General features: G+C 48.9%; 1 protein-coding gene across 7 annotated transcripts; it reads left to right on the top strand.

Moving 5' to 3' along the window:
- The first annotated feature begins 140 nt into the window (after positions 1-140).
- RSAD1 (radical S-adenosyl methionine domain containing 1) lies at positions 141-10,409 on the top strand. Of its 7 annotated transcripts, none has more exons than XM_036879607.2 (10): positions 141-642; positions 1,004-1,137; positions 1,264-1,468; positions 3,491-3,856; positions 4,066-4,129; positions 4,555-4,702; positions 4,918-4,972; positions 5,910-6,013; positions 6,192-6,341; positions 9,987-10,409. In XM_036879607.2, the coding sequence occupies exons 1-9, from the start codon at positions 508-510 to the stop codon at positions 6,307-6,309; spliced, it is 1,329 nt and encodes a 442-aa protein (XP_036735502.2). In that variant the 5' UTR covers positions 141-507; the 3' UTR covers positions 6,310-6,341; positions 9,987-10,409. The 7 variants fall into 7 exon arrangements, 5 of the variants coding, with proteins under 5 accessions (XP_036735502.2, XP_036735501.2, XP_057357341.1 ...); XM_036879606.2 differs by having other exon boundaries at positions 515-642; positions 802-1,137; XR_008997355.1 differs by lacking the exon at positions 141-642 and having other exon boundaries at positions 676-1,137; positions 9,987-10,150; positions 10,278-10,409.
- The last annotated feature ends 953 nt before the right edge of the window (positions 10,410-11,362 follow it).

Below are 11,362 nucleotides of genomic sequence, written 5' to 3'. Positions count from 1 at the left end.
AGCCCAAGTGCCCGCTCTTTCCCCAGACTCAGCCCTATAACAGACCAGCCTCACAGCAGGGAGAACGCTGGGTTGGTATCCATCAGGTGCTGAATTAGTATCTATGGCCTGTCATCTCTTGTTGGTTTGCGACCTGTACTGTGACCTGGTCTTAGGCATCCAAATATCTCCAGCGCCCAGCTCTGAGCCAGGCACATAAACTGTGAAGGAACTGATTGAACAAACTATAAGAGTCCCTGGATGGGTCAGGGATCTCGGCCCCGGACAGGATACCTTCTGGCCAACAAGGGAAGGACAGACTGGCGACTGCGGTGAGCTCATCGGTGCCCAGCAGGTGGCGCCGCACACCGAAGGCCGGACCTTCCCGTCGCGTGGTCGACCGCGGCGCGGGCACGCAGCCCCTCCTCCTTCCGCCGAAGCAGCCCCGCCTTCCAGCAAGGCCTGGCGCAAACGCGGGGCTCGGGTCCTGCCGCGCGCCGCAGGCCGCTCCCCGCCGCTGTGACCGCTATGGGGGTTGCCGGGGCCTGCGCGCGCGGCTGCGCTACAGCCGCTAAAATGGCCCGGAGGCGCCACCGCGCGGAGGGAGCGGCAAGTCCGCCGACTCAGGAGCCCAGTGGCCAGCGCGCGGCGCTTTACGTCCACGTGAGTGGGGAGGGGGCGGAGCTCGAGGGGCTTGGGCGCGCCGCTCCGGAACCACGTGGCCGCCTGTCACGCTGGGAACCCACCTGCCGTCCTCCCCACCCACCCCCACACAAGGTCTGGGAGTGGGCGCGGTGCTCTGACAGGGAAATGTCTTGACAGGGAGACCTGAAGCCTCGGTGACCCTGACCAAGTAATTTCCCTTCTGAACTTGGGCATAATGTTTCCAGTGCGAATAGTTTGTGGCTTAGATGGTGTAGCGACTGTTGACGGACCTCGGAATGGGGGGTGTGGGACTGAAGCTGGCAGTGGCAGGGCCGCCCGGGGTCACCCGTCGGCCCGCTCATACACCCCCTGTCCCCAGTGGCCGTACTGCGAGAAACGCTGCAGTTACTGCAACTTCAACAAGTACATCCCCCGCGGCGTGGAGGAGGCTGCCCTGCGGAGCTGTCTGGTGACTGAGGCCCAGACTCTGCTGCGGCTCAGCGGGGTGCGGCGGTGGGTTCTGGAGGCTGTGAATTGGTGTTATTTATGGGGTCTTGGGAATTATTTGGGAGAGTGTATGGGACAGGTGCAGGCATCCGGGAGATTCTCCCCGGTCTCATCTCTGTCCCTTTTCCCCAGGGTGGAATCTGTGTTCTTTGGTGGGGGCACCCCCAGTCTGGCCAGTCCCCACACTGTGGCTGCTGTCCTGGAGGCAGTGGCCCAGGCAGCCCATCTGCCTGCAGACTCGGAAGTCACATTGGAGGCCAACCCCACTTCGGCCTCAGGCCCCAGGCTGGCAGCTTTTGGGGCAGCAGGGATCAACAGGTTATCCGTTGGCATCCAGGTAACCCATTTCACCCATCCTATCCCAGGGCACCCAGACCTTCAGTGCTGTCTCTTCTCTAGTCACATTCATTCATCAGACAAACATTTATTGAGTTCTTTTGGGTGCCAGGGCCCAGTAGGCACTGAAAAGTGTGTGGTGACACATTTGTAACATCTTAATTGCTGCTGTGCTCCTCTGCAAGCTCCTTGAGTCAGGGGTCACGCATGCCTTTTTGTTCATCACAGTATTCCAAGCACCCACCATAGTGCCTGGCACACAGTGGATATTCAAAAAAGATTTGTTACCCGTTTGGAGATCCAAGAAAGGCAGACAGTTGGTCAGATCATTGCAGCTTCTCAGTCTGATGAAATCATGGAAACTTCCTGGAGGACATTTTGTTTGAACAAGAAGGAAGAACTCACCTGGGGAGAGGGCATGGGAGGAAAAGACGCAAGATACAGAAGAGTTTTGCATGTTTTGGGGAAGCTGCTAGTCATTCTTCATGACTAGAGCAGCTGGAGACAAATCTGCAAGGTAGGGTCCAGAAGCCTTCAGCACCTTGCTAGCGAGTTTGGGTCTTTGAATAGTGGTGACAGGGAAATCGTTGCAAGTTTTTAGGTAGGGAGAAACACATTCCTCTCAGATTGACGCCTGGCATTTCTATATCCAGTACTGACCCCTCTTCAAATATATGTCCCACTTACCATAGGGTTTGGGTCAGGGCTTTCCTGATGAGATATACTGAAAGGGACATACCATTTATGAGATATTCTCACCCCAAATGAATATCTTAAATCTAATTGTGAGGAACCATCAGGAAAATCTAAATTAAAAGATCTATTTTATGGTAAGAACAGATAACATGGCATCAGTCTACCCTCTTAACAAATTTTTTAGTGTACAGTATTTTGTTAACTATAAGCATGGTGTTATACAGCAGCTCTCTAGAACTTATTCATTAAGAGAGATTCTTAAAATAATTGGCCTATACTTTTCAAATATGTCAGTGTCATGAAAGACAAAGGCTGAGGATCTAGACGAAAGGAGACAAGAGACAATGAAGAAGGAGAGGAAATTACTACAGTAGACATTATTGGGACAGCTGGCTGACTTTGCATATGACTATGTATTAGATAATGGTTCTGTGTCTGTGTTACATTTACTGAACTCTGTAATTGGACTGTGGTTATATGAGAGAATGTCTTTGTTCTTAGGAAATAGACAATTATTAGGGTATAATGGGATACAATATTTAAGTTAATTACATTGAAATAACCACATTTCAATGCTCACTAACATGTGACCACTGGTAACCTTATTCTTCTAAAATGTTCTATAATTGCACTGACCATTAAGGAGCCACTGACCACATGCTAGTAAGTTCTTGGAGTGTGATTATTTACATTTAATTAACGTAAAGTTTAATAGTCACATGGTTAGTGCCTACTTTATGGTACAGTGCAAATATAGAACATTTCCATTGTCATAGAAAGTTCTTTTAGACAGTGCTGGTCTATAACTTACTGTCAAATAACCCAACATTATAATCATATATGTGTATATTTAGAGAGAGATGAAGCAAATGTGGCAAAATGTTAAGTGGTGAATCTAAACGAAGGTGTTTGTTTTGCTTTTCTTTCTATTTTTTTCTGTAGGCTTGAAGTATTTCAAAATAAAAAGTAAAATTTAAAAACGGTTGGCTTTGGCATCATTGGACAATCCTAAATTCCAGGCCTGATTTGCCATTGTTTGACCTTGAACAAATTATTTAACATCTCTGGATCTCAGTTTTCTTATCTGTAAAATGGAGCTAATATTGGAGGGTTATAAGAATAAAGTAGACATTGCATGAGAATGCTTAGTACATCATGACCCTTCAGTGAATGGTTAGCCTTTGATGCTGGCTTGACCATCACCTTCTAGCTCCTTGCCATGTCCTAGGTTTTCCCTTGTTGTCTGTGTCTACAGTAAACTCGGTCAAGTGTTCCTGTCTCCTTCTGAGCTAGCCTGCATGCTTACGCCTGACCCTCTCTTCCCCAGTCCCTGGATGATACTGAGCTGCATCTGCTGGGGCGCACACACTCGGCCAGTGATGCTCTGCAGACACTGGCGAAGGCCCGGCGCCTCTTCCCTGGGCGTGTGTCTGTGGACCTGATGCTGGGGTTGCCAGCACAGCAGGTGGGGCCGTGGCTCTGGCAGCTGCGGGAACTGCTACACCACTGTGATGACCACATGTCCCTCTACCAGCTGTCCCTCGAGCGGGGCACTGCGCTCTTCACGGGGGTGCAGCAAGGCGTCCTTCCTGCCCCTGCCCCTGAGCTCGCTGCTGATATGTACCAGGAAGGACGGGCAGTTCTTCGGGAGGCTGGCTTCCGCCAGTATGAGGTCTCCAACTTTGCCCGGAATGTAAGTCCTGGGGCTGATGGCTGAAGGTGGGGAATGGGAAGGCTATGATATGACTATGGGATTATGGCCCTCTGGGGAGAGGGGTTTCTTCTGGTTGCTCTCAGAGGCCTGAGATGGTAGGACATTCTAACCAGGCGCTCTCACCAGAGCAGAAACAGAGAAACGGGCCGCCCTCCACTCAGCACTGACGTGTCCCTCCCTTCCCACAGGGGGCGCTCAGTACCCACAATTGGACTTACTGGCAGTGTGGTCAGTACCTTGGCGTTGGGCCTGGTGAGTCCCTTGTAAACCACAGAAGGGATGACTCAGGAGGAGAATGTCATGGCTGTGTGATCTTGGGCCACTTATTAACCTTTACAAGCCTCTGTTTCCTTATATGTATAGTGTGGTAAAAAATAATACCTACTTTGTAGAGCTGTTGAGTATTTGTTTTGAGGTGCTTGGTATAGTGCCTGGCACTGAGATTCTTAATCTTTAACGTGTGTTAGAATAACCTGGAGGGCATGTTTAAACCTAGATTGATGGGCCCCATACCCAGAACTGCTGGTCTGATGGGGCTAGAGTAGGGTTCAAGAACTTACATTTCTAGCACATTAGATGCTGTTGGTCCAGGACCACACTTTGAGAACTACTGATTTAACATCTGTAAGCACAGTGTTAGCTGCTGTTAAAGTGGGGGCGGTTATTGATGTTGTCAGGGGCCCATGGGCGATTTACACCCCAGGGGGCCGGGGGCCACACCCGGGAGGCTCGGATCCAAACGCTGGAGCCTGACAACTGGATGAAGGAGGTGATGCTGTTTGGTCACGGCACCCGGAAGCGCGTGCCCCTGGGCGAGCTGGAGCAGTGAGCATCTGGGGGCTACGGCTCCTCTCCCAGGGCTCCCCTGCACCCCACACATGCCTCCATGTGTACCTCTTTGCTTCCTGCCTTGCCCTGTCTCCCCCTCACCCACACTGCTTGTTCCTCACAAGCCTGCCGTCCACACATCCCAGCAGAGGGTTGGAGGAATGGGACAGGCATGGAATGCCTCTGCAAGACCCTTTGGTTTTTTCTTTCAGGCTGGAGGAAGTTTTAGCCATGGGGCTACGCACAGATGTGGGGATCACTCACCAGGTGAAGGGTCAGGGGGCTCTGGCACTGCACATCCTCCCCCAAGCCTTGCAGAATCACTCTCCCTCACTTCCTCTACACACACACACACACACACACACACACACACACTCTCTCTCTCTCTCTCTCCTCTCTCTCTCTCTCTCTCTCTCTCTCTCACACACACACACACACACACACACACACACACACACACACACACTCTCTCTCTCTCTCTCTCCTCTCTCTCTCTCTCTCTCTCTCTCTCTCTCTCACACACACACACACACACACACACACACACACACTCTCTCTCTCTCTCTCTCTCTCTCTCTCTCTCTCTCTCTCCCCCCGCCCCCCAATCCTCTGGAGTTGGCAGCTGGAGGCCGGGCCTTGGTTCCACAGAGGCCTGATGGGCAGAAGCAGTGGGCAGTGTGATGCGATGGTAAGAACCCAGACCAGGGCTACAGGCACCGGGCTCTAATCCCCATTCTATTGCAGCCTTGGGCATACAGCTTTTCACCTCTGTGAACCTCAGATTTCTCAGCTCTATCAGGGAATAGGCTAGATTAAGGGTTTTCCAGTGTTTTTAAGCAGTGCTGAGGGCTCAGACCGGAAGTGTAACAGATAATAATCAGTCAAATGCAGAGTCTCTCTGCTTGAAGTCACGGCCACACAGCCCTGGCTGAAGCTGGCCGTACCCTGACCAGCAGAGAAACGGGGGGAACAGAGGGATGCCTAGCTTGGCTGGGAGCTGGGTTTCAGCCTGAATGTGAAATCTGAGTGAAGGTGCCTCTTCCCTGCTGGCCATTGGCCTGGTCCTGTTGTGCAGGAGCCAGTTGCTGAGATTCCTTTCTGTACTGGACCTTCCCTTGCTCCACCCCAAGGCATGTTCCCAGAGTAGCCCCATCAGCTCCCCACCCTATGGTCCCTGTACCCCTGACCCTCCCAATTTCCCCAGCACTGGCAGCAGTTTGAGCCCCAGCTGACTCTTTGGGACATATTTGGAGCCAACAAGGAGGTGAAGGCGCTGCTGGAGCAGGACCTATTGCTGCTGGACCACAGGTGGGCTGGGGGCTGGGTGGGGGTCCCAGGGAGCCCTGACTACATATCCACAGACCTGGGAGATGTGAAAAAGACTGACAAGAAGGGGGCCATGGGTGCTAGGGCTTGGCACTGGTAGAGGGTGGCGATTGAAATTGGTAAGATGAGGGTGTCACATCCAGGCCTCTTGGTTTTGCAGGGGTCTTCGGTGTTCCTGGGAGGGTCTGGCTGTGCTAGACTGTCTGTTGCTGACTCTTCTGCCTCGACTCCAAGAGGCCTGGCAGCAGAGATCCCCCTCCCCTGGGCCAGGAGGATGACCAAATGTCCCTGTCTCCCAGGACAATGCCAGGTAGGCTTTAGGGGCTGGTCCAAAGCTGCCAACGACTCTGCTGACAGCTGCTGTCTCAGCTCTGGTTATTGCCCAACCCTGGCATCCCCAGGGGAATGGCTACAGTGTGGTGGGTCGGAGGACATTTCTGGTCTGGGAACTCGCATCAAGTCCACCCACCACTGCCAGAAAAGGAGTATTGGTTTCTGAGAGTGCCTCTCATTTGTAGACCCTAAAGCAAATCCTAGCTTGCAAGAGATCTGAGAGATATAGGTCTTAGGCTCCTGGCTCCTATGATACAGGACAGGACATAAAAGGGACTGAGGTATACTGCGCATCCAGCACAGAGGCCTGCTGGACTCGGAGAAAAGCAGGAAAGATCAGAGCAAGCCTTGCCTCTTTTCTTTTGGCAACCAGGATATGTCGGGTGGTAGGAGCTTCACAGACCCTCGTGAGTCCCCTTTTCCTTGAGAGAGTGAAGGTGGAAGGAGCTAAGCAGGGAAGGGGGTGGGGAGAAGAATTCAGGGAAGATCCAGAACCTGGTAATTTTCCTCTGGCCTTTTGCTTGCAGAAATGGTCACCCAGTTTTATTTAAACAGTCTAATAAGCCCTGTGGAGTCAGCCTTGACTGTAGACCCCTCCTTTGTCTGGAAGCCTTCCCTGGAGTATGGAATCTGGATTTGGGGATGAGAGGCTTGGTCTAGGGCTGAAATTCCTTCCCCCACTCCTTACATTTCATTTTGAAAGATTTTTAAACATATAGAAAAGTTGAAAGAATAGTTCACTGTAAACCAGATAACCTTCATTGCAGGGTGTCCATAAAGTCTGGAAATAGGAAGTATTCATAATGTCATCAAGGATATCTTCAACCCGTAAAAAAATAAAATAGCCATGTTTCCAGACTTTGTGCTCACCCCTATAGAGTTACCAGTTGCTAAGTCTGGTCACGTTTACTTAATCTTCAGCTAGCTAGCTAATTTCTTTCTTTCCTTTTCTTCTCTTTTTCTTTGCTGTACCATTTGAAGAAAGTCATAGACAGCACACATTTTAGCTTGTATCTCTTAGGAAAAAGGATGTTTTCCTGTATAGCCACACTACCATCATCAACCTAAGAAAATTTACATTAATGCAGTAATGTGCAATCCACTTTCAAATTTCTCCAGATGTCTCTAAAACACCTTAAAGCTTTTTGGGGGCTTGGGGGGAGACACAGATTCCAATGAAGTTTTATGCTTTACTTTTGACTATTATGCCTCTTTGGCCTCTTTTTTTTAAAAGCCTCCTTCCTTTTGTTTATTTTTCATGACACTCAATTTTTCAGAGTGAAGGCATTTTTCTTATAGCATATCCCACATTCTGGGTGTGACTGTTTCCTAATGATCGGGTTTGGATTAAATATTTTTGGCAAGAAAACATATAGATGTTGTGTAGCTCAAGGTATGTAATGCCAGGTTGGCCCACTATTGGAATAATACTGATTTTGATGACATGGTTAATGTGGTAGATGTCCAGTCTGTCCATTGTACAGGTTCATTATTTCCCTGGAAATTAATAGATTATCTGCAGGGTGATAACCTTGAGATCAAACCCTGGGTCCTAACAATCATTTGCCCAGTGATTTTAGCATTCATCGATGAGTCTTGCTTAAGTCAGTGATTAGTTTGGGAGTTGTAAAATAGTAATTTCTAACTCTCATTCCGTCTACGTTCATTACCTCTCATTCATTCATAAAAAACAGCTTTCCCTTTTTTTTGAAGGCCTGATACTTTTACCCTAAAAATTGTATGTGTGTGTGTGTGTGTGTGCTTGTTCTCATAGAGAGAGAGAAGGGGGCATTTTCCTTATAATATGGAAGGGTACCATGGTGCCAAAAGGGATTTAGTACCACTGCAAATCAGGGCATGCTAAGCTCAGCCTCCAGCTGGGTGACTTTGGATTTTCTCCACCCATCAGAGGTGAGCATGTGCATTTGCCGTGTGCCTAGTGGGTGTGAATACCAGTCCTTCTCTGACCCTGTGGTAACACAGTAAGTGTTACTACCTGCCCTTTATTCATGAAATATTCAGCAAGCACTAGTGGAGTGCCAGGCACTGCGCCAGGCCCACAGAGAGGAGTAAGACCTGACCCAGCCCTCGAGGAACTCTCTGCCATGTTGATAGATGTGTAAAGAGATAAATTACAGGGTTATCAGTAAAGATGGGCAGGCACTTGCAGAAGCCTACGGTGTATTTGGTTCTAAGAGGCTGGGGGCAAGAAAGGGGGAATATGTTCTTCCTACTACCTCCTCTGGCCCTGGGGTGGCCTGCAGGGTGGCCGGTGCTGCCTGAGGGAACCTCTTCCTGAGCCTTCCCCTGGTCTTGATATTCAAGAAGTCAGCACAGGGCCAGGGCAGATGCACCATCAGATAGCCTGGGCCTGCTCAGGTTTCTCCCATCTGCCAGAGCTCGTACCACCTGAGATGCCTGGGCCCTCTCTGCTGGGGCACCTCACAAAGCCTGTCAGAGGGGCTGGACAGGAGCCAGAGCCAGGTAGGGGTGGCACAGATCACCTCCTGTGACTCAGCCTGGTCCCACCCTTACAAGGTGAATCAGAACCTCCAGGAGGTGGAGCCCAGGAATCTAGTTTTTAAATGTTTCCTAAACATTCCTAATGATCTGGCCAGTTTGGGAAGCCCTGTCATGTCCTGCCTTCCATCCTGATAGGCTGGGGGCAGGAGCAACAAGGGGGACGTGGCTGCTTCCAGGCATGACAAAGAGGTCCTTCCCTCTGCATCCCGGGCCCTCCCCAGCTCGTCCATCAGAGGGGTCCTCCTCCTCCTCCATATGGAGACTTTGGTTGTCATCTTTTCACCCGCCCTACTGAAAAACACACAAACATAAATGGAAGGGATGCACAGATACTGTGGTGATGAGGTGATGGGAGGAGCTGGGGAGAAGTAATATGTGTAAGTGTGTGGTTACAGTCTGAAGGGCCAAACCTTCCTAGTGCAAAAGCACAATTTTAAAGCCCTCCAATTAAGCCACCCCACCCAACCAACTACAGCTGACCCTTGAACAACACGGATTTGAACTGCACAGATCTGCTTACATACAGATTGCTTTCAAGAAATACACTGGAAAATTTTTTGAAGATTTGCCACAACTTGAAAAACATTTTCTTTTTTCTAACTTGCTTTATTGTGAGAGTACAGTATATAATATATATAACATTACAAAATATGTGTTAATTGACTGTTTATGTTACTGGTAAGGCTTCTGGTCAATAGTAGGCAATTAGTCGTTAAGCTTTAGGGGAGTCAAAAGTTTTTTGTGGATTTTTGACTGTGCCCAGGATCAGCACCTCTAACCAGGCCTTGTTAAGGGTCAGCTATAATGTGAAGTAGGCACGGCAGCTATTTTAATTTCCATTTTACATATGGAAGCAAAGAGATTCTTGACTCACATTATATATATATATAGTAAGTAGCAGACCTGGCATAACACTTCTGGACATCCAGAACTTACTGTTACATTGTCATTTTATACTTATAGATCCTGGTTGATTAAGCTGTCTCTTAAATTAGGCAGATCCCTGACTTCTGCCTGGCCTCTACCTCAGGCTTGAAGCCATCCTTTCTGCCTGGTGCTGGGTAGCGTGCGCTCAGTGCCTGTATTTTCCCTCCTTAAGGTGCTCTGACAATGAGAACCCACATGTCCCATTTTCCATGAGACCATCCACTTCCTGGGACAGAACTGTGTACTGCAAAGAAAAGGACTTTCAATAATAAGATTGCCATAGACTGAATGTTTGTATCCCCCCCAGAATTCCTATGTGGAAACCTTATCCCCAAGGTGATGGTATTAGGAGGTAGGCCCTTCGGGGGGAGGGGGTGATGAGGTCATGAGGATGGAGCCCTCATGAACGGGATCAGTGCCCTTGGAAAAGGGACCTCAGGAGAACTCCCTCACCCCTCCACAGTGTGAGAGCACGAGAGAAGACAACTAAGAACCAGGAAGCAGATCTTCACCAAAACACTGAATTTGCTGGCATCTTGGTCTTGAGCTTCCCAGCTTCCAGAACTGTGAAGAATAAATTTTGTTGTTTAAACCACCCAGTCTATGGTATTTTTGTTATAGCAGCTCAAATGAACTAAGACAGGGTGAAATAACTTGTGTGGTGGGTAGTAGTATAGTTCAAAAGTGTACCAGCCGCCACTGAATGCCCTTCCCTGAGGGCCTGTGGGGATTTACATATCCCTGCCCTGTTGAAGCTGGGAAGGGCCATCAGACTTGCCCAGCAGTGACCCGAAGAGCCAGTGGGGTGGAGCTCCATCTTTTCCCTCTGCCACAGAAACCTGCAGTGTTCAGATAATGTCAGCCTGGGCCAGGGTGCAGGTGGGCAGAGAGAGGAGCACTGACCACAGCAGACATGAGCAGGAGTGAGAATTAGCCTTCTCCCTTGTAGATATTCAGGTTGTTACTGTAGCATAATTGAGACTAAACTGATGACAAAATTTGTAATCCCACCACCCAAAGATTCACTAATGTTAAGATTCTGATGTTTATCTTAGCAGAAATTCTTATATGCAAATGAACATATTTAGATATACAATCTTACAAAAATGGGACAATACTCATCTTGCTTTGGAGCCTTCTACTAATACCTGATATGTTGTGGGCATCTTTGCACGTCAAATTTGTATCCCTACTCTGGGGTACCACTGCATGGTTATGCCAAAATTTAGTTTACTGATTCCTTTATGGTAAAAATGAAGGTTTAATTTTTTATTTTTATAAACTCCATGGTGAACATCTTATGTCAATATTTTTATGCATTGATTAATCCTTTCCTTAGGTTTAGAATAAAACCCAGGAAGTGGGATTGCTGACTCTGAGGATATGCACATCGTTTGTTTGGATACACAATGCATACTGCCCTCCGGGAAGCCTGCCCAGTTCACACTCTTGCCAGCTCTCTAGTGCTTATTTCTCTGCAGTCTCATCAATAGCAAGCATGATCAATTTTTCCAAATGATTCAATCTGAAGATCACTCTTAACCCTAG

The sequence above is a fragment of the Manis pentadactyla genome, chromosome 4 (assembly GCF_030020395.1).
Source record: "Manis pentadactyla isolate mManPen7 chromosome 4, mManPen7.hap1, whole genome shotgun sequence".
Classification (NCBI taxonomy): domain Eukaryota; kingdom Metazoa; phylum Chordata; class Mammalia; order Pholidota; family Manidae; genus Manis; species Manis pentadactyla.
Note: the sequence above shows the minus strand (reverse complement) of the source record. Positions and strands in the feature narration are given on the sequence as shown.